Source organism: Pholcus phalangioides, unplaced genomic scaffold (genome assembly GCF_987345545.1).
Source record: "Pholcus phalangioides strain wild (caught in Gottingen) unplaced genomic scaffold, Ppha-v1.0 ptg000042l_1, whole genome shotgun sequence".
Lineage (NCBI taxonomy): Eukaryota > Metazoa > Arthropoda > Arachnida > Araneae > Pholcidae > Pholcus > Pholcus phalangioides.
The window spans coordinates 14228370-14253207 of NW_028301628.1; the positions used below are offsets into that span (position 1 = coordinate 14228370).

General features: G+C 36.5%; 1 protein-coding gene across 2 annotated transcripts; it reads left to right on the plus strand.

The window, feature by feature from the left end:
* Positions 1 to 7640: 7640 nt before the first annotated feature.
* LOC149064521 (glomulin) lies at positions 7641 to 22126 on the plus strand. Of its 2 annotated transcripts, none has more exons than XM_089255024.1 (2): positions 7641 to 7811; positions 19088 to 22126. In XM_089255024.1, the coding sequence occupies exon 2, from the start codon at positions 19090 to 19092 to the stop codon at positions 20818 to 20820; it is 1731 nt and encodes a 576-aa protein (XP_089111150.1). In that variant the 5' UTR covers positions 7641 to 7811; positions 19088 to 19089; the 3' UTR covers positions 20821 to 22126. The 2 variants fall into 2 exon arrangements, with proteins under 2 accessions (XP_089111150.1, XP_089111151.1); XM_089255025.1 differs by lacking the exon at positions 7641 to 7811 and adding an exon at positions 8093 to 8311.
* Positions 22127 to 24838: the final 2712 nt, after the last annotated feature.

Consider the following 24838-nt stretch of genomic DNA (forward strand, 5'->3'; position numbering starts at 1 on the left):
CCGAGACAACGACGTGTTGGAAAGTAGAAACGAAATGACGCTACTGCACCAAGGGGGAAAAAACGCCGTTATCCGTTTGAATCGCCCGCGCTTTAAGCGCTATCTATAATGGATGGGTAATGGGAACTTCTAGAAAGAAGCAGAAAGGAGCTACCGAGGAACATTCTGGAACAACGACAATTCGGCGGAACAGCTGAGAGCACCAGTTGGCAGAACTGAGAGCGCCGGTGTTAGCGCCCTTGGCAATCTGGATTAAATTGATTTGTCGGTCTGGATTATACTGCACCTGTTCCATACATTTAAAAGATTGATATCAATTTTTTGAACAAATAAGCTAATCAGAATAAAGTAATGGTTTTTCAACTATAGGAAACGTTGAAGAATTGGGTAGTGATAATAACGTGGTCGTTATACCGTTTGTTGACTGTATTTCCAATAATTCATTTAATCTATGTAAACAAATATCTTTCGTATCTGACATATTTCTTAAATATTATACGTTTGTTGCGTGGAAAGCAAACACAAAGCTAAAACATTCTTTTTTGTTCACTCCACCATGAAATCGTCAGTGGCGACAACTTTAAAATGACTGAAAAGGGAAATTATGCCAGAACCTTAACCCTTTAAGCGATTTTTAAAATTTCCCTGATGTGCATCGTAATTGCCACTTATGTTTATAAAAGCGTGTTAAAAGAACCCGAGATATTTTGGGATGACCAAAATAAAGTGGATAATGTTTAACAAGATATCTCAGGATTGCCGCTGTAAGGGTTTATTGCGATTTTTGTGCGGCCAAGTGTGATTTTGCTGCTCCCACCATTAGAATTTGATTAATGATTTTACTACTGTGTTTTTTCCCCACTTAAAATTAGCAGCCCTTTTGAATTTTGTTGCCTCCCCCACCCTCAGTTCTGGCCCTGAGTTGTGTTTTTTAAATACATGATTTTCTTCTTTTTTTTGTAGATTTTGATCTTTGGAAAGGCAGTCGAAATATTTCTATCACAAGCAGCATCAGAAAGAATGAATATGGAAGACCTTTGTCTGTCATAGGTCAGGAAATTTCACCAGCAGATGCACTGGCCATAGAGGTCGAAAAAGTCGGGGTAGCAAAAAGATTAATGTCTAGTATCCTGCGGAAATAATATTACTTGAAAGTTCAGGAATCAAAGTACAGCACTGGCAAAGTCACTTTGGGAAAACCTTTGGTTCTTACCAAAGCAGAGAGGTAAGAAATGGTAAGTGAGTGATTCTTCTCCCCCCCCCCCCTCTCCTTAATGCATCTTTTCTAGTTATTGGGCTTATACCTCTATATTTAATGACATGTTGGTAGCAATGAAGCCATTAACATGCTAACATAAGTTTTTCTATATTCAATTGTGCCTTCTTTTTTTTCAAAAATTTTATAGCCATGAAAACTACAGAAACAAACAATATAAAAATCAATGTTATATTAGAAATAGTACCATGCCCCCCCCCTCCACCAGGGGCAGCTCGAGCTTAACTGCGGCCCAGGTGCAAAGCCTCATGTGCTGCCCCTAAAGGAACTCTTGCGCGAGAGGCTGATAGTAAGGTTTCTAAATTCCTGACATTTTTGAACCTCCAGGAACAGGAAATTGTATTTCCCTTGAATTTGGGAAATCCCTTATTTACAGTGGAATCCTGTTTATACAACTGATTTATAATACTTTCTCGCTTATATTACGTTTAGTTTTAGCCTCAATTATTCTCTATATTGTTTAAAAAAAATGTTATATTTCATTTATGCATCACATAACTTCAACTACACTACGTTTCCACTCCGATTCGAATCCAAAATTTTGGTAAAAGTATCATTTCACTCAATTGATGTACATGGGAATTTTTTGAAATCTCACTTAACATATCGTGTATATAAAACACTGCAATTAGACAAATACTTAGATTTTTATACACCTTAGATTTTGGTTTATGACACTTAACAATAAATGGCAAAATATAATACTAAAATTTTGCAATGATACAGTCAATAGATTTTTAGAAATTGTGTTTCAAAACAAGTAAAATGTCAGAAATCACATTCTTCATAAAACGCCATTTAAATTTTTATTCGCAGATTACTTGATGTAAAAACCAGGGTTGGGTTTTTGACATAAGTGTCAAAAAAACTGGTTTAAACCGTCAAAATCTTAAATGAATGCTTTTGGATAATGTTTTGAACACAATAAGTATATAACATGAAGAAAAACAATTTTTCATATGTTTCATTTTATCTACACTACTGATTTCCTGTGTTCAATTTACTTAGCAAAGTAGAGCTGTTTATTCAAAGTATGTGTGATAGGAGATCAGGGATAGGTTTGCAATCTCAGAAATTAGCTCAGTATTAAGAATCTCGTTCTTCCATTATCACAATCGCATCCACGTGAATCTTGCATGCGTTAACCAAGCCTTTTCAAATTCTACCCTTCGTAACATTGCCCCCCCCCCCCTCCCGAAAGTTGCACGTCCCGGGCAATGCAGTCCTCAAATCGGTGAATCTCACTTATTCACTGTGATAATAAGCTAGACTGTTTATATGGACCACCTTGAACTTCGACGACGATGTCCCTTGAGTACGCACCACAACGTTATTCAGTATCTTCACGACACGATAAGGCCCCTCCCACGAAGTCGGAAGTTTCGGACACATCCCTTTCCGGCGCTTCGGATTCCAAAGCCAGACAAGGTCTCCCTCCTTAAAGTCGTGAGAAGTGGCCTTCGCATCGTAGCGGTTCCTCATCTTCTCGGAGCCGACGTTGATCCTGTCTCGGGCGATTCGATGCACATCCTCATTTACTAATGCGTCATTTAATGACGTCATGAAATGGAGCCCAGGTGACGTCTTCAAAATGGACAGAATCACCAATTTTATGACGTCGGGAATAAGGCATTTTATGACTTTCAAAAAACGTCATTTTTTTTACGTCAGGCGACTACTTGGGGCTCAGATGAACGACACCTTTGAACCACTAATTCTGCCCGGTTATTACAGGCGTTGGGAAGAATTTTGCTGCCAATGATATCCTACTTATACAGTGATACTTTTTATTTTATTTTTGGTAGCTTAAATACGCACTGCTCATTTTTCTTCAGAGCAAAGAAAGTTATTTTCGTCTTGGCCACAACAGAATTTAATTTGAATTCTTTAACGAATGCGTCACCCACAAGATTCACTTTATGCGCGCAGCACTGGTAGTACATATCTGGTTCAGCAGCAGCATTGGTAGTGCAAAATGTCATCAAGAAATGTTTTTAATAATTTGGAGCACGCAGTGTCATGTAACGTGCCGAGTCTGATACTAGATCCTTTATTTTCGTGTTTAGTTTCGTATTCTTTTAAGGTGTCAATTATAGCTTGGAAACACACAGAAAAATTAACGACAAAATTTAAATGAACGAGATTTCACAGAAAAGTAGTAAAAATTCAAATTTTTGCATTTATTCGTCAAAATTGGCAAATTTCGCATTTATCTCGTGAATTTCGCATTTATCGCGGTTATTTCGAAATGAATCGTTTTTTTTTTTTTTCTTTTTAATGGGAGCGAGATATTTTGAAATCTTTTTTAACTTCACGTTATCGATCTGCCTGTTTTTCCTTTGAAGAAATTCCGCAGCTTTAATCAAGCTTTTTTCAAAATGCAAATGTAACTTATATGGGCCCATAATTAATTTCAAAACATAAAAACATAAACTATATGGATTGATGCAATTGAATAATATAAGACAATACGAAGACATTAATTCTCTTTTTCGCGTCAAAAAAGTTAAAATCCTGGGGCGTAGCCAGGAATTTCGTTCGGAGGGAACTACTTTCATTTCGGGGGGGGGGGGGGGTGGGAACAAAGTGATAGAACAATAGATTTGGCCAACTTTTTCCTGTCATTTTCTCACATTTCGGGGGGGGGGGGGAGACCAGACACCCAAGTCCCCCCCCCCCTCGCTACGCCCTTGTTTATATCAATGTTATTGCATGAACATCCAACTCAAGAGTGCGTCTGGCTCGTCATTATTTTATATTTAACTTGCTATAATATTTATTTAACTTGCTATAATAACCGGCGCTGCCCGGGTTTTCTTCAGTGAGGCTTTTTGGATCACGCGATTTCCCCTTCTTTCTTTGAGGGACATACAAACCGTGTCTAAGTTAACCAATATGGCGACTCTTGAAAGAAACAAATCCAGAAACGTAGAAATGAATAAATTTTTTTCCTTTTTTAAGGGGCATTAGGTATTTTGATGCCCCCCCCCCTGAACTTCAAGTTATCGAGATCTGCCTATTTTCAGCCTCCAAAAATGCTTAATTAAAGCTGTGGAATGTTTCGATGTACTTTTACGGGTTCATAATTAATTTTAAATCATTAATTAATTAATTTTAATCAAAAGACGTTACGGAGACATTAATTTTCATGCTTGAGAAAATATGAATAAAAAATTGAAAAATCAATGTTATTGTACGAATATCCAACTCAAAAAGCCGGTCCGGCTAATTACTTCATATTTAATCTTCTAGGCTTCGTATATCTCTAAGCGAATTCAATATTTCAAAAATCGAGAATTCTATACAATTTTTAAAATTACTGATGTGGCAGGAAACCCCCAGTAAATTTCCGCATTTCTGCATTAAAATCGGCAATTTTACAACTGATTTCCATGAGATCATCCTTTGCCTGTCCCTCAAAGTGATGCTGATGATGACTCTGACGACTATTGAAAAAGCGGCAAGCCATTGTAAAGGCATAAACACGTCTGAAACGCATTGCTAGGGAACCACGGTAACCAAAGTAAACGTTCCGAAAGTGATTGTTGAGGCCCAAAAACCATTGTTGCCCGACAGTTTTTTGCCCATTTGGGGCATTTGCACTGCTCTGACGAAATTTTAAAGTAGCCTATCGTTTAAGTCGGGTCCCATTTGGTATATATTCAAAATTTGGCGACGATCGATCTAAAATTGTAGATTTGTATAGAGAACATATACACACACACAGACAGACAGACAGAAAATCAATTTTATATATATAGATTTTCTGGGCTTCGTATCTCTGAGCGAACTCAATATTTCGAAAATCAAAAATTCAATTCAATTTTTAAAATTATTGATGTGGTGGAAAATCCAATAAATTTCCGCATTTCTACGCTAAAATCAGCAATTTTTACATTGATCTCTATGGGGATCATCTAGTGTTTGTCCCTCAGAGGGGTGCTGATGATGATTATGACGTCTATTCGAAAAGCCTCATTACAACTATAAATGAAAATAATAATCTCCCACATTTGTCTTGGTGAAAGTTTTTTTTTCGTGGAATTCGTTTTAATCCACAGCAATTTGCAGTAATGCTTCATTCCCCGCCATTGTGATTTTTTCGTAACTTCGGTAATAATTGGCAACTTTGTTCGGTTTTGGCGTCATTTTTGGTGATGTCCCATATTTTCCCGTATTTGAAATCGGAATTTCCCGTATTTCTCTCGCGGAAATATGGTCAGCCTACATCCACAGGAATTTCAGCATCGATGAGATGATTCCAAAATTAATGAAAGAGATAATTCCAGAATTAATGAAAGAGTTAATGTCAGAATTAATGAAAGAGATAATTCCAGAATGAGGCTTTTCGAATAATGTTTCATAATCATCATCAGCATCAATCCTGAGGGACATACACTGGATTGATGCTGATGATGATATTTATGTTAAAATTGCTGATTTTAGAGTAGAAATACGGAAATTTAGTGGGGTTTTCCGCCACATCAATAATTTTAAAAATTGAATTGAATCTTTGGTTTTCGAAATATTGAGCTCGCTTAGAGATACGAAGCCTGGAAAATTAAATATAAAATAATGAGCCAGACCTACTTTTGAGGTGGATATTCATGCAATGACATTGATTTCAAATTTTTATTTATATCTTCTGAAGCGGGAAAATGAGAATTAATGTCTCCGTATTGTCTTATATTATCCAATTGCATCAATTCATATAGTTTAGGATGTTTTTAAATTAATTATGGGTACTTATAAATTACATCGGAGAACCACAACTTCAATCAAGCATTTTTTGGAGGAAAAACAGGCAGATTGATAACGAAGTTAAAAAAAATTCGAAATTTCTAGCTCCCATTAAAAAGAAGAAAAAACGATTCATTTCTATGTTTCTTTAATTTAGATTTGTTTCTTTCATGAATCACATAGGAAGTCGCCATATTGGTTACCTTGTATGTCCCTAAAACAAAGGAAAATATCACGTGATCCAAAAAGCCTCATTAATGAAAGAGATAATTCCAGAATTAATGAAAGAAAATATTCTAGAATTAATGTAAAAGATAATTTTTTGCATTGATAAAAAAGTGATAATTCCAGAATTAAGGAAAGAGATAATTCCAAAATTAAGGAAAGAAAAATTATAGAATTAATTAAAGAGAGAATTCCAGAGTTAAGAAAAAATGGATAATTCCAAAATTAATGAAAGAGATAATTCCAAAATTAATGAAAGAAATAATTTCAAAATTAATGAAAGAAATAATTTCTCCATTAAAGAAAAAGATAATTCAAAAATTAATGTAAGAGATAATTCCAAAATTAATGAAAGAGATAATTCCAAAATTAATGGGATATAATTTCAGAATCAGTGAAAGAAATAATTCCAGCATTAATAAAAGAAACAAATCCAGAATTGATGAAGGAAAATTCAAGAATTAATGAAGGAAAATTCCAGAATTAATGAAAGGAATGATTCCAGTATTAAGGAAAGAAATATATATATATATATACTGTATATAATTTAATCTTTTCCATCTTAGATGAGTTATATTTTTTTTAATCTTTAAAACCCAATATTTAGAGAACGAACTGCACATTTCTATGGGCAAATTGCCAGGCACGAACTTTGTTTTCACCGAGTCACGTGATTTCCTTTCATTTGATATGTGTGCCGTCGCGGCGGCTGGATGCTCCCTCCAGTAATATAAGCTCGATGAGCATACATACCCCTAGGATGGGAAATGTTTCAAAGGCAAGCTCAAAACATAATTTTTTCTGCTAGTTTTGACTGGTGTGACCATACATCCCGTATTTCCCGGGACAGTCCCGACTTCTTAGCGAAAGCATCCCGGTTTTTCCCGTTTTTAACACGAAGAACTTGAATTTTATTCTTTATTGAAGTCAAAGAATGAAATTATTTTCCCACTCCTGAATTATATTATGATAATTACAATTATAAATAACAATATTAATTTCTCACATTTGTCTTGTTAAACGTTTTATTTCGTGGAATTCATTTAAATCAACTGCAAATTTCATTAATGCTTTATTTCCCGCCATTTTGATTTTTTACATAATTTCTTCAATATTTGGCAACTTTATTTCATTTTGGCAATAATTGGCAATGTTCCGTATTTGGAATCCCGATTTCCCCGTATTTCTTTCGAAGAAATATGGTCAGCTTAGTTTTTACCATTGTCACATACAGACCAGTGTGATTTCTTTGTATGTTGAGGTTTTCTAAGCAATTAATCAGATAATAATCAGCAATAATCAAGTTTCAAGCAAAACCAAAAATTGTCACCTGAAAAGAGAATTTTATATCTTTTTAAAATATATTATAGTTTTTCTTTCGCATAGCTTTTATTGAGGTCAAAGTTGTCTTGAAGTCCCCACTGTTTACATGAAAACCGCTCCATCAAGTTCTCTCAAAATAAATACCCAAAAATGACAATGTCTTTGTGTTGTCAGTCTCATCTCGTGTAAAATATTTGACATTATTTCACCAATCACTTGCGTAATTAATTGCAAAACCACTTGCAAAGTAATTGAGATTCAGTTTTAAGAATGACTCTGATTATTACGGCCGTATTCACCAACACAGTTTAAACTGCAATCGCAGGTGAAAGGGTTGAAGATCGAAACGGATCGGTTAAATTGAGGATTTTAACCAATCTGTGTTGATCCTAATCCTTTAACCTGCGATTATAGTGAGCTTCGAGATTTTTTATACATTGTCTCTGCGTTACTTTAAATTCTTAAATATGCGTAATGAATTAAGTAATTAGCTTAAGTAAAGCTTTTTGGTGTGGTGGCTGCTTATATTGCATTTTCAACGGTCGCGTTGGTAGAAAGTTCGTCTCCGAGCTACAAAATAGTATACTACGTGCACCTGCGGATGTTAACGGTCGCCGAATCCAGGAACTGCTCGCAATTTCGCGCTTCGGTTGCCATATTGTTGGTCGTTTTTGTGTATTCTATGCTGCTTGTTTGTTCGGTCGCCGTATAGTGTTTTTCTTGATTTCTTGGTGGTTCCGGTTATTGGTAAGTGCTGTGTTATATTATCAGTCATGGCAATGAGATGCCCTGTTAGGAATCAAGTTATTGAAGATGACTTACATGATTTATGTGTGAATGTATTCCCATTGAAAATATTATCGCTTGTTTGAAACAGTGTTTCAGCTAGGATATGTCATATCTCTCCAAGCATTTGCTCGAAGCCTCTGATACCCTAGCAATAGATGATAATTGCAATTTAGCCTTGCTCGTGAAGGAGCTTATTGATGACTATCTGATTTATTTAGATGATAAATCTGAAGATTTAATTGAATCTATTTTTCAAAAAATTGTTAAATTGGTTGAAACTGTTTCAGGTAATCCTTGTACTCATGCCACTCAGATGGCTTTCAGGTTAGGTGGGAAAACCACCTCTCAGTTACAATTCTCTAACTCACCTATCCGTAATAGGTTGAGAAGTAGCAAGAAACACAGGAAAAGTGTTAAAAATGATATTGCTCAAAATTCTGATTGTGTTACTTCTAAGAAAGTAAAAAGGTACACCCAATTTCATCTAGTGAGGATGAATTAATAGACTCTCCTACTATAGTACCTTTGGTTCCGTATGCTGTTTCTTTGATTAATGACCAACCTACAAATGATTCCTCTATGGTGACCCCCTTGAAGGTACTTCTTCAGGTATAACCAGTATTCCAGAGTGTACAAATAAGTTCTCAGTTCTAAATGACTTAAATGATGACCAAGATTATTTGCCACATGCTAAAAATAAGGGTTTAAATGCCCATTCAAAAAAGGGCGAATCTAAAAAAGCATCTTATAAACAAACTGTTCAAAATCTCCAAAATGTCTTAACTGAACAACATGGTGTTGGGGACATTTCCACTGACACTGATAGTGGAAGTAATGATGAGGATCATCAGGGCCGTCTTAAGAGCATCATGGACCCCGGGCCAAATGATTTTTCTGAAGCGGTACGTGGCGATATATTGGCCCTTATGTGGTGAATTCTTGGAAATTTCAACCATATTTCATTTTTGTGAGGCCCCTTTTCTCTTGAGGCCCCCAAGCCGCCCCCGAGTGGGCCCATGCGTTAAGACGGCACTGACGATCATTCTGAAGGGTTCAGCACTGTAGATCGGTCTTGTAAAAAGAGGGATACTCGCCCTATCTCCCTTAGCTCTTGGGGATCCAATTGACTTGTACAATACTTATGCACAGATGTGTTGCATTGCTAAGTTTAAACCCGAAATAAATACTAGTGTGGACAAAATTATTGTCAAGGTTTTCTCAGAGCGAGATCACAGAAAACTAACTTTTTTTTTCACAAACAATAAGTTTAAGTTCCATACATATCAATTGCAGGCCAATAAAACCATCAAAGTGGTAGTTAGGGGTTTCCCCACTAATATGTCAAAGGAAAACATTAAGCTAGCTTTTGAGAGTAATGGTTACACTATTGTCAATGTTAACCAACTCAGAAACTACAGAGAACGTGGATTCTTACCAATATTTCTCCTGGATATTCCTGTTACAGACAAAAACCATATGTAATTTGACTGAGATTTCTGGTCTTCCTGTAGCAGTTGAGGCGTACAGGGGTACCAGTTGTATCCTACAATGTAGGCATTGCCTTCAGTTCTAAACATGTGTGTGTTTCCTTACATGAAATGGACTTACAAAATGAAAATGCTTTTGGGGAACTTGAATAGGGACTTTGAATGTTATAATGGCCCAAGGTCATGAGGGTAACCCTGAAAAACTGAAATGTTTTTTGTGGCTCTAATGAACACACTGGGACGTACCAGAATTGTCCGGAGCACCCCAAGCCCAATACAAGTACACGTAATAGAGAATTTACACCAATTGTGCCCCCCCCATATTTGAACAAAAGTTCTGAAAAGGACTATAATGAACATTTCCCAGTACTACAGAATGTACTGCAAAATGACAATACTCCAAATGTAGTAAATTCTGAAAACACTGATGAACAGTGTGAAGCTGTAGTAACTGAGTGTCTTGTAAAAAATACTATAAGACAGGGAGTTCATCCCTTACACGATTGACTACCACAGAAGACTGATGAGGAATGGCTAGCAATTCTTACTGAAATGGACTTACAAAATGAAAATGCTTTTGGGGAACTTGACTTCTCCATGTTTCAGACTCATCTACAGACAGTAGCAAAAATACTGTCCAACCAGAAAAGCAAGCTGATGAGTGTGTACCTGAACAAATCTTTGTCAGTAATCAAAATGGAAATAAATCTGATCATGTGGTGATGATCAGTTGACAACTATCTCAAGTGATGATCAGTTGACAACTATCATTGAGAAATGTGTACATCTGATTTTGAAAATACAAATTCCAGGATTGAGCATACAAAAATCCTCTCTAAAGGCATCACTGATGCCATTAAAAATTTTCTATATACTTCATATTCACAACAATAGCTTCTCAAACTACTCAAGAAAATCCTCACTTTAATAGACAGCTAACACTTCTTAGCTGGAACTGTAATGGTTTAAAATCTGATCTGTGTGGTTGAATTTAGAAATACACTTTGTGAAATTTTTATTGATATTGTGTTATTACAAGAAACATTTTTGGTTCCGGTTGACAAACCTAAATTTGGGTGGGATGCAGCTGGTAGAACCTTGGCTGCTTATTGTATTAACTCTTTAACGCCCAGATAGAAAACCTGGGAGGGTCGTGAAAATACCAAGTTTTTTGTGTTCGAAGTGGACTCGTCCAAATTTCTGCCACTTTCCCTCTCCCCACCCTTTCTCCATGAGTTTCTATTCATGCCACCCTTTGCATTGACGTTCACCCCTTCATTTCAATGGATTTTCGGGAGATAATTTATCTACTGAAAACACGCCTTTCCTCACAGTATTATCTCTTTGTAAAATGCATTGACTACCCTTAGTCCATTCTCAAGGAACATTCTAGTACATCAGCTTTTAAAATCCCATTGATAGGGCGTTGCAGTTGTCTTTCCCGTTCCCGCCTCTGACAAGAGCTTTCATCTTCTTCCCCGTTGGTGACAAAAGCCCACCAAAACATACCCATACCTCCTAGCTGGGCCGACTTGAGGCGGTTATGGATATGGACATTAACCTACTCGGCCGACTTCGGGCGATTTGGGCGTTATAGCGTTAATGAAAACATTGATGTACATGTCCGAGGGCACCAACTCACTATCCATTTATAACGAGACATAATCCTGATATTTTAGATTTTGGTATTTCTAAAAGAATTCCCTACCATATATTTGTTGATTCTCTTCCCTTTCTGTCTTCAGATTATGATCCTGTGATTTTTAAATTGGACTTTCTCATGACTCATACTTGTTCATATACTATTAAAACAAACTGGCCTAAATACACAGAAAATCTTTCAAAGGTTGAAACTATTCAATTACCTGATCCAACAACTGAACTGATTGAAACTAAAGTGGAACATTTCACAAATATAATTAAAAATGCTCTTGCATCTAAGCGTGTTAAACCAATTGATAAGCTCAATATAGCTTTTGAAATTAAAACCCTAATTAGAGAAAAGAATAGAGTCAGGAAGAGGTGGCAGAAATACAGAAAGAGGGAAGATAAAACACTTCTCAATAGACTTATTAACAATTTGAGAAAGGAAATTACTACCTATACTAATGAACATTTCAAGAACTTTATATCTGAAGTATCTCCAAGTGATGGTTCACATTGGAAGGTTTACAAGATTTGTAAACCGAGGGTTCCAAAAATTACTAGATTACATGCTTCTACTGGGCTGGTCTTTACTGACGAAGACATAGCAGATGCTTTTTTGTAATACATTAGAAGTTAGAACAACAATTCTCTCCAAATACCAATCAGCCTCTTAACATAGCAGATAGTAATGAGGAGGAAGTTTTAGCATCAATATATTTTCGTCATGCGAGTTAGGACCCAAATTGAAAAGCAATCCAAAGTATATATAATAAATTATCAGTTGAAAGGATATAATAAAATTTCGACAGAATTTCAGCTCACGGGTTAACACACGATTTCTTTATTTGAATTCATATTCATTCAAAGTATAATGAAATCAGGGCGTCGAAACTGTGGGTGCTCGTCTTTAGTTTTATATTGGAAATTTTAATTTCTGAATCAATTCTGGGGGTGCTCGGATCCACGCCAGAAATAACTGTGGGTGCTTGAGCACCCCTGGCCCTGACGTCACTGAATGAAATGGTAAACCAGGACTGTCATTTCAACTTTTTCCGGCGGGGGGGGGGGGGGGGGGCAAAGAACATAATACTCACTATATATATATATATACACTATCTACCAATAAGTATTTGGACACCTATGCAAATGACGATATCTGCAGTCCTGAGATACGTCACGCCCTCCGCCGGTATATATCGTGTAGGAAACAACATCGGCATTAGTCGCATGCAAGATGCCGTGCAGTTTGGAGCTCTCTGATTTCGAGAAAGGTATAATTATCGGGTATCACAAAAATGACCGATCCTTAAGGGACATATCTAGCAAGCTGAAGTACCCAAAATCGACAGTGGCCTATGTGATTAAGAGGTGGAAGGTGAGCTGTGATTGTCGGAATTTGCTCCGAGTCGGCAGACCAGCGAAACTGGGAGATATAGACCGACAGGTGCTGTCCAGAGAAATTCGGAAGAACCGCACCCAACCGATGGCCCTCATCCGCGAGGAGTTTCAACAGGCATCCGGGAGTATTGTTTCAATGAATACCATCCGTAAGGAAGCACATCTGATTGGTTTTCATGGCTGTGCTGCTGCCCATAAGCCTTTGCTCACAAAGTCCAACCGCGTTGCTCGGTTAATGTGGTGCAAAGCACATCGAAATTGGACCGTAGATCAGTGGAAACGGGTTCTTCGGAGCAACGAATCAAGGTTCACCCTCTACCGTTCGGATGGCTGGGTCTGGCGTCTGCCTGGAGAACGTCTCCTGCCAGAATGCATTGTGCCAACAGTCAAGTTCGGCGGAGGTGGAATTATGGTCTGGGGGTGTTTCTCTTGGTATGGACTGGGACCCTTGGTCCCCATTCAGGGTAAGCTCAACGCTGATGCCTACTGCACTATTTTGGATGACAATACGCTTCCTACGTTGTGGCAGTTTTACGGGGTGGACCCCTGTTACTTCCAGGACGACAATGCCAGCTGTCATACTGCGAGGTTAACCAAGGCTTGGTATGGTGCCAATGGGGTTCATCGAATGGACTGGCCTGCCCAGACCTGAACCCTATCGAGAACCTCTGGGACGTCTTTTCCACAAGGACTTGTGGAAAGTATGCCCCGGAGGGTTCACGCTGTAATTGCCTCTCGTGGAGGCTCTACCAACTATTGATTTTGAATAAAGTTAGTTTTTCTTTTCTATCACAGGTGTCCAAATACTTATTGGTAGATAGTGTATATATATACCATTTCTAGTGTATTTTTAAAAGCTGGGGGGGGGGGGGGAATAGCCCCCTAATCCCTCCAGATGACGGGTCTGTGGAAAAAAACATGGGCCCACCCAGCACCTCCCCCCTCCCCTCCCCCGGGGGGGGGGGATTTCAAAAGAAGATGGGGAAGATTGGATCTGGTAAAAAATTTCGGGAATAACCAAATGAATTTACCAAGTAGGGCCTCAGAAAAAAATACATGGGTGGGGGGCCCATGATGTTCTTAAGACGACCCTGGACAAGCACCTCCAGAAATTTTCAATATACGGTCTACTTTCACATGTACCTAAAACAAGCACGTGTTCCATAGGGATGGTCCCTGGTTTTCCCCCTTGCTTGGAATGTCTGTAATCTAGGTCATGTACACGCACATCTGTGTGTGGGAGTATTCAGGGAAAATCATTCCCTGAAACATAAACAACAATTCATGTTGTTTGTCTCTAGTTTTGCCTACAGTTTATTTTTGCCTCTGGGAACCGTAGCTTTCTTCTTTCTTTGTTTCATCTCAAAATTCTGTGACAATATTTTAACTGACAAACAATAAAAATATAATAATAAATCCAACATATATAGGAACTGAAAGGGACATTTATAGAGGAAAACCCCTTTTAATTGCGAATATTTTTCCATTGAAATATCACTCAAAACAAATGAAATTTTACTAAAAAATTATATAATTTTACGACATTTTATTGCCATTTCAAAATGATATCAATTTAAATAAAGATATTGTGTATTTACCTGTGAGCTGAAATTCTGTAGCAATTTCATCCATATAAAATAGAAATTGATTTACTTATTTCTTTGTTACAATTTTTATTTATTTTGGATGAATTTCGATTTTTCCTATCCCGGTTAACAAAATAGTATTGGAAGATAAGAAGGAAAGCTATAGACTGCTGTTTTTACTCAGTTTCTCTATAGACTGTGCTCTTTTTACTCAGTTTCTCTGGCTTTGAATATTTTTTAGTAGTGCCGTGTGAGGGAGAACGTGTAACTCGACTCGTTCAAGTCAACTCAAGCTCGATTTTAGTTTCCCCATGTTAGGAGGGCCTTTATTACAAGAACGTGCCTTATTCCCCCAGAATTACAGACCTATCTCCTTACTTAGCCATGCGGCCAAATTATCTGAGAGAATTGTGGTAAATAGAATTACTGATTTTACGGACTAAAATATCATCATTAGACCTGAACAGTTTCCATTTCGAAAAGATCATGGTACCATATTGCAAGTGTAAAGATTGGTTGAAATGGTTCAGGATGCTAAAATCCATAAGGAAATTGCGTGTGCTGCATTTCTGGATATTAAGGCTGCTTTTGATAAAATCAACTTTGATACCTTTATCTGCAAGCTTATACATTTAAATTTCTCTACATATATAATTCTCACTCTTGATAGCTATCTCAGAGATAGATTTTTTCACGTTCAAAACCAAGGTTACCCTCTCTGCTAGAAGATCTATCACAGCATCCTTGCCTCAGGGATCAATAATTGGACCAATTTTTTTCAATATAGGCTATACATAAATGACTTCCCAGCAACTCAAAGAGGTGATCTGGCTCTTTTTGCTGATAACGCAGCGATAATTACTTATCACAAACATGCTGACATTGCTTTTAATAATTTACAGAGTACAATATATGACATTGAAGAATGGTGTGATGTTGAACCCAAATAAATGTCAACTTATTTGGTTCACTAATAGAAATAAATTTCCTAGAGACGCTTCAATCTCTATAGATGATACTATTGTAAATTCTGTTCCTGTAGTGAAATATCTTGGAGTCCATTTGGACATTAAAATGAACTTTAAGAAACATGTTTCTCAAGCTATATTAAAATCTGATAGAACGTTAAACTCCTTGAATAGGATTTGTTTTAGAAATAGTGGTCTAACTACTAAAAATAAAGTTATTTTATTTAAGACTATTATAAGACCACCTTGCTTTATGCTTGTCAGGCTTGGGCTTTTCAGAATAAACTAAATATGATGGCTTTACAAGTCAAACAGAATAAGACTCTAAGGAAGCTTTTGCATGCTCCTTATTTTATTAGAAATGCAGATATTAGAAAAGATATAAAATTGACTGATATATTATCCTACACTAAAAGACTGTCGTGCACAGTAGGCCTATAATAAAATGACAGTCTCCCATTATAATCATATTAGGGAAATTGCACCCTATAGGGAGCAAAAATTACTAAAATTTCCCAGGCCTAAAAATAATTTGGCCAGGAAATGGGATGTTGTAAATAGAAGAAGAAATGTACAAACTAGTGATTATCAGTAAGTATGATGCCAGTGTTGTATATAGGATGACCTTAATATATTTTTTCCTTATGAAGTCTATGATGTATATAAAAAATTGGTATCAAATATGGTGAATATGTATATACTGTTGATATTTTGATTTGCTAATAACTAAGCAAATCTGTATTATGGTACATTGTGTTGAAAATGTGTGTAAACATTGTTTTATAAGTATATGTAAAATCTCCTCATGTTGCCATACTGATAATTTTCACAGTGCTTTTGTATTAAATTTTTGAAATTCTATTGTATTTTGTCATTTAATTAATATGCATATAAATTGGGCTTGATCAAATAGGGCTTTTTGCATTCTAAAAGGTGAACAGGTTTTCTCCCTACCATCTTAGAAAAAACGGTTTTTTTATAGCCTTGAAATTACATCTTAAGACAAATTTTTTGTCCCATATCTTTCCACTTATTTTGGTGAAATTCGTGAACTTCTGTTATTTGGTTGCTCTGCTGGATATGATTTAGACTTGCTGGATATGACTGAACTTGCTTATATGGACTGGACCTGCTCATCTTCTTATGTATGGTTGTGGTGGCAAATAGGAACTTGAACATATTCTTCTCTGCATATAGAAACGTCCTCTCCACTTGTCAATACAAGATTCATCGAAAGACTGGTTATTTGTGGAGATACAAGGAAGAAAATTCATCACTGCCCCCACGGGGACTCGAACCCCGGTCTTTCGCTTGCGTGTCGAGTGCTCTACCATCTAAGCTATGGAAGCAGATAGAATATTTCAACCTTGGAGCGTATATATATGTTGAAAGGCACCGTATACATGGACGGCGTCAACAATCAACTAATAGCTCAAGAATGACAAAGGCCAACCAGATGGTCATATGCATATAGAAACGTCCTCTCCACTTGTCAATACAAGATTTATCGAAAGACTGGTTATTTGTGGAGATGAAGATGTGTTATTCGTCCAGCAAGCGAGAGACCAGGGTTCGAGTCCCCGTGGGGGGCAGTAATGAATTTTCTTTCTTGTAATCTTCATCTCCACAAATAACCAGTCTTTTGATGAATCTTGTATATTCTTCTCTATTTATTGGACGATATTTTTCCCCGGACTTGACTTAAACCTTTTCCCTTCTATCCTCTTTCTCCTTCACACACACACTTTTCTTAACACAACAAATCTCTCCTTCACAGCCATTTCATGGCACTTTTTAAGAGTGGTAATTGGGACCACAATCTCAGGAACCACCAAATTCACCTCTTATTCAGTTCAGTTGTCCTCGGAATGGCAGAGAGACTCAGTGGTATGAATTGTTTGTTAATTTCATTCGGGACCTTCAAGACCACTAGTTTACATTTGCAGATTTAAGTTGAAACTGTATTGGCGAATACGGCGATAAATGATTGTTAATATTAAGTATTTGTGACTAGGCTACTGATTTCAATACTTTGTAACTGAATGTTGTTAATGTCGATCCAGGCTTTGTAATATTTATCAACTTTTTTTCTATTATAATTACTTATTTGAGGAAAATCGGTGTAAGAGAAATGTTAAAAAATTCATGTATCTAAATATAATTAAGAAATTCATTTAAAAAATTGTCAAACAGGAAATTCAAAACTGCTTTAGTTTTCCATCTTGATTCGAGATTGCGCTTGAAAAAAAACAAAAAAACCAGGATGTAAATCTTAACATGGGATTTATTCATTTTAAAAATAAATATTGGCTCTCTGTACAGGGCTTGAGTGTTATGTGGCCCAAACTACATGCTACAGTCTGGGGTCTGTCCAGACTTTTTTTAGGGTCCTGTCTTTGTGAAAATTTCCATTATTTTTGTGAAATGGCCGTTAATTTTGTAAAATATTAGTAATTTTGTGAGAAGCGTAATAATGTAGTAAATTTATCATAAAAGAAATGAAATGTTAATTACATGGTTCCATTAATATATGTTTTGTGAAGGGTTCATTTTCATATCCAGAATTTTGTGAAGCGTCCGGAAAACGGACCCCTGACAGTGTAACGTCCCATTAGCAGACAGTTCCCATTAATTGACTCTTTCGGTGCCTATGGGATTAGGCTTCAATGTATTTTGCTGTATTTTAACAGATAGTCTGGACATTGTGAGTATCTAGGTTCAAACCCTGTTGGGGACACAGTGATGGTGAGCTGAGATTTGTTTCCTGTGGTTATCCAAAATCGAGGTGCAAATGCAAGCTGGTTTCCCATTTAAGAAGTCTCTTCACAGAGAGTTAGGTAGATTTTCATAATAACATGAATTATCATCCTCACTTCAAAATATGGCAGCATCAGCATAATGCTAAAACAAGCATAACTCTGTCAACATAAATACATCAGGGACTGATATATAAATACTCACAAAACTTTCCTGCATGTACCAATTCATTAGAAGTTCTGCAGAGGATTAGGTACAAGTTACATGTATGGTTAAATAGTAGTAGTTTAATGAAACATTCAATAACAGCTTCAACGTCATATACTTTTCTACACAGGGTCATTTCATTGATCATTTTTGGTCATATCACGGTCATTTTCTGCACACGAGGGCTACGAAGGCTTTAGACAGCAGCATCTGACATTTTTGTCTTTCTTTATACTCAGATATGAGACTCCCTACCATAGCTATCTTTTTCTGTGGTCATGTTGTGGTAGTATCTGTGGTACCTCTGCATCAGGAAAGTTTCTGACAACGACAAACCAGGTATCGAACTCGTGACACCTCTAGACATTCTTTGGTGCTTTAGGTATGTTATTGACCTGTGCACTTTCATACAGGGTTCCAAGCAAAAACTGCTTGATCATTCCCCTGACCAAAACTCAAAAATTTTGTTACGGGCCAACTCAGAACACACGTTCCAGCATGTACTGATTCATTAGCAATGTGAGCACAACAAAATTTTTTTGAAATTTATGTTAGCGTATCTAACAATATAGAAGGAGGGTCTCCAAGTCTAGGAAGATAATGTAAAAAGATGATTTCAGAATAATTTTTTTTTCTTTTTATATATAATCATTACCATTTATCATACCATTTTTGTTTTTTCAGAAATGTCTGAATACAGCAGTTTAGAAGAAACCATCCAGTGCTTGATGTATGGGAAAGAATTTGAAAAAATCCAAGATGTTTTGAAAAGCAGTAAGAATAAAAATGTTGTTCAGAATCAGGCCATGAACTTGGTATCTGTACTTTGCTCTATAATCAAAGAAAACTCAGAGTTTCTAAAAGATCCTGGCCAGTACCAAAACTGCTGTGATATACTCATTTATCTCATCGATCAGGGAAATCCAAAAGAAGTGCTTCTGGGTTTATTCGAAAGTGCAGATTCCTTCAAAGAAGATGAGTATTTCCTTTTCCTTTTGTATCTACTGAAAAAATTGTTTTCGAACATGCCTGAAAAGCGTGGAAAAACATTAGAATGGGTACTTGGTGTTCTGTATGCTCATTTGTTGTCTATTCCTTGTCCAGACTGCAAGGATCTCAAAGGCAGAGAGCTTCTGTTTATGGACTTGGATCCAGTTGTTCAACGAACTGCTGTTGTGTTGGAAGCGTATTTGGATTTTTTGAAGTTTTTTGTGCAAGAAGTTTCATCGAAGAACATAACTGCTGTGATGACTCATTCTGCTTTATACAGTCAACAACTAATTTTGCGGAAGCATTTATTGTTACTTCTCGAATATCCATTGGTGTATCACGACCTTCACTTGAGACCCAGTCAAGCGCTCAGTTCTGTCCAAAGTTCTTGTTCCAGAATAATTGCTTATCTTCAAGACGTCTGTAAGAATTTCTTTGATCTATATAATTTGGTTGATGATTCTGCATCATGCGAAATTAATTGCCAGCCTAATACTGAAGAGAAAGATGTTTCACCTCTAGCAGTTGCAAATCTGGGCTACCTGATTTTTTTCGAAAACATGGTGCCATCGTTTCGGCCCCATGTTTACAGCCATACATATTTATTTGAATTACATCTCAGTTTTATGTCACATATGCTGTGCAGGAATGAAAACCTTGTAATTTATAAGGGTTTGCATCTTTGTAAAACTTTGTTGGACTATCTTCCCGATGAGGAACTGCCTAGTGAAAGCTCTAAGATCGAGCAATGTATACTGCTATCTAAGAATTTTTTCAATATAGCTGTGTATTCATCTGTAAAAGACCATCGTTTCCTGGCTGTTTCGCTTTTCAAGAAATACATCAAAAAGTTTAAAAGTAATGAGCGTTATGTTCATTTGATGCACATGTTAACTTCATTCCAGCATTCTGGTGTACAAGGCCTTATTGTGAATATTTACAAAGATTTCCTCTATGCCGAAATCATACATGATCTGCCGGAAAAAATATTTGGTGGTAAAAATCTGCTCGCTTTCATAAGATTAGCAGTCCATTTGAAAGATGGAGCCAAGACAGACATTCTAGAAAATTATGACCAGATTTTGAGTTGCCTGAACTTTATCAGATTTCTCTCTCTTTGTGATGAGCGGCAAAAAAGTGTTACTGGTTTCTGGGAAGTGGCTAACATTTTAATGAAAGAGTATCTGGAACCACTGCATCAAGGCATAGAACTTACCCGTGCTCATTACAAGCTTGCTGCAACTGGTGGTGATGGCGACGTCAATAACTTGGAAGATGGTGCTGCTGCTTCAGTCACTGTTGATGGAGAGTCTTTACCTGATTTACCACCGGACTATAAAGCTGTAATTTTTGAAAAAGCTATGCTTTCTCTAGACATGGTAGAGAGCATTTTGACTCGAGTGAAAGAGCTTCTAGAAAAAAAGTAGAAGAGATTGTTCTCTAAATTTGTTGATAATTTATGAACTCAAAAAGCATGAAATGAGCAACATTTATTGAATTATTAGTGAGTGAATGTTTATTTGGCAGCTCATGTTCGAAGCCAGATCAATGTCTGAAATGCCTTGGCGAACCGGCCATTTTGTGAAGTGTAGGCACATTGGCAATGACATACAGGGTGTTCATAAAATAACTTTGCTGATATACAAGTCTCTAGCAGCGGCAGAAAATAAAGAATATGCAAATGAAATTCAAGATATCAGTGTTTCAGACTATGCGCTCAAGAATGAGTTAGAGAAACAAAAACCTAGCTCTCAATTGTGGCCACAGCAATGAAATTTCGGAAAATTCCAGTGGAAATGCTAAGTTTTATGCATTGCTAAATGATCAGCAGAGTGAAAAACCGTGAATGTGGCATTGGAATGGTACCCGTAGCACCATAAACTCTGGCACAGGATGCAGACAAAGAAATAAGATCTCACCAGGGGGTTTGTGTGCTAACCCCTTGTTAGGAGTCTTTTGATGGCAGTAATGTGATTTGCATTGATAGTTTCCACACAGTTCCAATGCCATTTATGGGTTTTTTGCTGAGCCCATAACTTTGCAATGCATGAAGTGAGAGTTGTTATTTGGATTTTTCTAAATTTTACTGCTATAACCAAGAGCGCAGCGGGAGGACTTGGAGGTCTGGTCCCCCCCCCCCAAAAAAAAAAGAGAAAATGACCGAAAAAAAGGGGGAAAAGGTGGCCAAATCTATTGTTCTATCACTTTGGTTCCCCCAAACGAAATTTCTGGCTACTCCCTTGGCTATAACTGTAACCGCACACAAGAGCTAGGTTTTTTATTCCTCTACTCATTCGTAAATGCATACTTTGAAATACAAATATCTCAAATTTCATTTGCATTAGTTGATTTTTGCAGCAGCTAGAGGCTAGTATATCGGCAAAGGTATTTAAGACTACCCTAATATGCATACATAGGACTGTCATTTTAAGAGCATAGTGGGCCTTCCCCTACATAGCTATAAATGATTGTATACCAGTTTACATACTTTATATCAAAAAGCTTAACGATATCTCATCACTGCTTCTGGGCTGTGCCTGGGTAGGCTCATGCATTAGGATGATACTGTAAATACATTTGAATCACTCATTTTTATCATATAATAATTTGTAAGATTCATATATGATAATGTCCAAAGTATAAACGCAGAGTTTAGTGCAATGCAGAATTAGTCACATGGTCTTTCTTCCAATGAAGAATAAGAAATGGAATTAAAAAATACTGATCATGGTATTGTTATCCTATTGTCATTTCCATGAGCAAGTCCATAAAATTTGCAGCAACTTGGACAGTGAGAAAATCTGGTCTGGAGCCCTGTCAGCTCCACCCTTGTGGGAGACATGGCGCTTGTGTATGCGCCCCCCACCACGTACGTCTCTGTTCTCAGTAGATGTGTCGACGGAGCCCGTAAATCAATGAATACCGTATACAGGGTGTTGTCCTGTAAGTCTTAATTCAGCCTTGAACTCATCAACCGTTCATTCTAATTTAAAAATGCATAAAATGTGTTTAAGAATCCTTCTATACGAGCAGGGCCGTATTTACGTTTTTGCCGCCTTTGGGCTATACAAATTTTGCCGCCCCCTCCCATTTCAGTCTAACTTTTTTACCGCTCCCTTCCACCTCCTCCCATGTCATTACTAATAAATCAAACTAAAGACAAAAAAGTGGTGCTGTATATAGTTGCGCCTAAATTTTACTTTTCTGTCCTGTATTCGTATCCTATTCCGATCCATAATGATTGCCATATAACGGGAGGGGGTGCTCAACCTCCGGCCGTTACACATCGACGAAAAACACAGATAAATTTAATTCGAATGTATGGTGCATACATTCGAATATGAAAGTATCTCAGCACCATTGTCTAATGCTGAGATACTTTCTGCATACTTGGTTATAGTCTATCAACAAAATCGGTAATGCATTACATAATATATATGTTATATATTACATATTCTATGTTTAACCGCGCGTCCTAAAGTGTATTTTGAAATAATGAAATACTTTTTCAAAATTGTTTCGTTTACCGATTAACATTCTAGACGGGGCCCGCCAGTGGTCGGTGCACTCGTATGATTTAAATGCTTGCATTACTTAAATGTACAGAGTGTCCCACAATCGCCTGACGGTTTTCAAAATGGGAATAGAAAGAAAACGGTGAAAGCTATTAGTCATTTTGGCGGAATGTTAATGTGCGAAGTCAGAAATTTCAGCTACGTCATTCATGTTTCAAGAGATTGCATAGTTATTAAAATTAAAAAAAAAAAATTAACCTTCTATATATGGACAACCTGTGCCCAAACACCGAATTAAAAAGTGGTTGCCCTGTCTCTTCTGATGCCAACGAAGAAATTTCTACGTTTCTAAGTGCAATATTCGCAGATATATCTGAATTAAAAAATCGGAGAAAAGTTGGGAAAGAAGCGTTGTCCGTGAGTTTTTGCCGCTTTTTCTCCCGATTTTCGAATTCACATATTTCAGTAAATACTTAAGAACAAGGAATTTCTTATTAATTAAACTGCTTTTGTTCCTTCCATTTTTGTTCTTTTTACTATGCTACTTTTATATTGAAAGTTACATAATAAAAAATATAATAATGTATAGATCAGAGCGGTTCTCAACCTTTTTTGACTCGCGGAGCCGTTTTTAATATAAAATTTCTATGGCGGAGCCCCGTGGGCATATTTTTTATTTATTCGTCAAAGATACTGATTTATTTTTATGATTCAAAAATATTTATAATTATTTGTTTTTCAAATTTACTGTTTTTTATTTTCCTCGAGCGGCCGCGGAGCCCCTGGAGTGCGCACACGGAGCACCGGTTGAGAATCGCTGGTATAGATTATGAAAAAATTAATTGAAAAGTTAATTTAGTATTTAAAAGGTTAGAATAATACGTTATTTTATAGATTTTCTTCTGTTATACCGAAATCAAGTTTTGAGAAAAAAATTTACGTGGTATTCAAAAATGAGCTACGTTAAAAATCAGTGACCAAAAATGTGCCACGAAGTTTCGTGGCACATTTTTGGTCACTGATTTTTGGAATACTTGGAATGTTCATCAGTTTCCAGGCAATTTTACAAAAATTCAAAATTCTAGAGGTCTGAATAATCAAATTTATTATATTAAATTGATATGGGATTTATTGAGTGGTAATTTTTTTTATTAGAACTAAAAAGGAAATGAGCTAAGGAAAGGAACTAATATATATATTTTATTGTGGTCGTTTGTTTCTATATTTCATTGCATATATTTTTTTATTGCGGTACAGTACCGCATTTCTTGGAATTAACACCACATAAACGTATTCGACGCTGAATCGGAAAAGAAAAAATCAATCAATATATGACATTTTGTTTATGAACGTAACATAAGGCGGCTCGGAATCGGCCGTTTTCGGCAGAAATAACATTTCTGATATAAAATTTATATTAAATGCTTATTTTTAATTTCTCAAATACTTGCCAAACGCTCAGTAATGCTTGTCACATGCTTGCGAATTTTAAAAATGCTACTCGGTTAATTGACGGTTGAGTATCGTGATTCAATAGGCCAATCTCTTGGAAATTGTTTTTTGAAACGAAAATTAACATCGGGTTTCCAGAATCGGAAATACGGACGCACTATGTTCACACCCTTACAGAGAATTCCAGATTACCTAATATTAAATTGTTTCGATTGTTCATAAATTATCATTAAAGACAACTCTCACAAAATACAAAACGTATGAACTTATCAGAAATGAGTAGCTATATTTGATATTTACCTTGGTACTTACTTTGTTTTCGTCAGGAAAGTGTAAAATGAAGAGGAGCTTTTTTCCGTTTTGTTTAGCAATGCTGCGTTTATAACCGAAAGTAGTTTTGTAATACTATATACAATTAGGGTGCTTATATATTTATACTGCCGGGGTGCTGACCGCTGTACCAACACCCTCTATAGAT

Coding starts and splice junctions, on each gene's coding strand:
- LOC149064521 (XM_089255024.1), top strand. CDS start 19,090: ATGTCTGAATACAGCAGTTTAGAAGAAACCATCCAGTGCTTGATGTAT.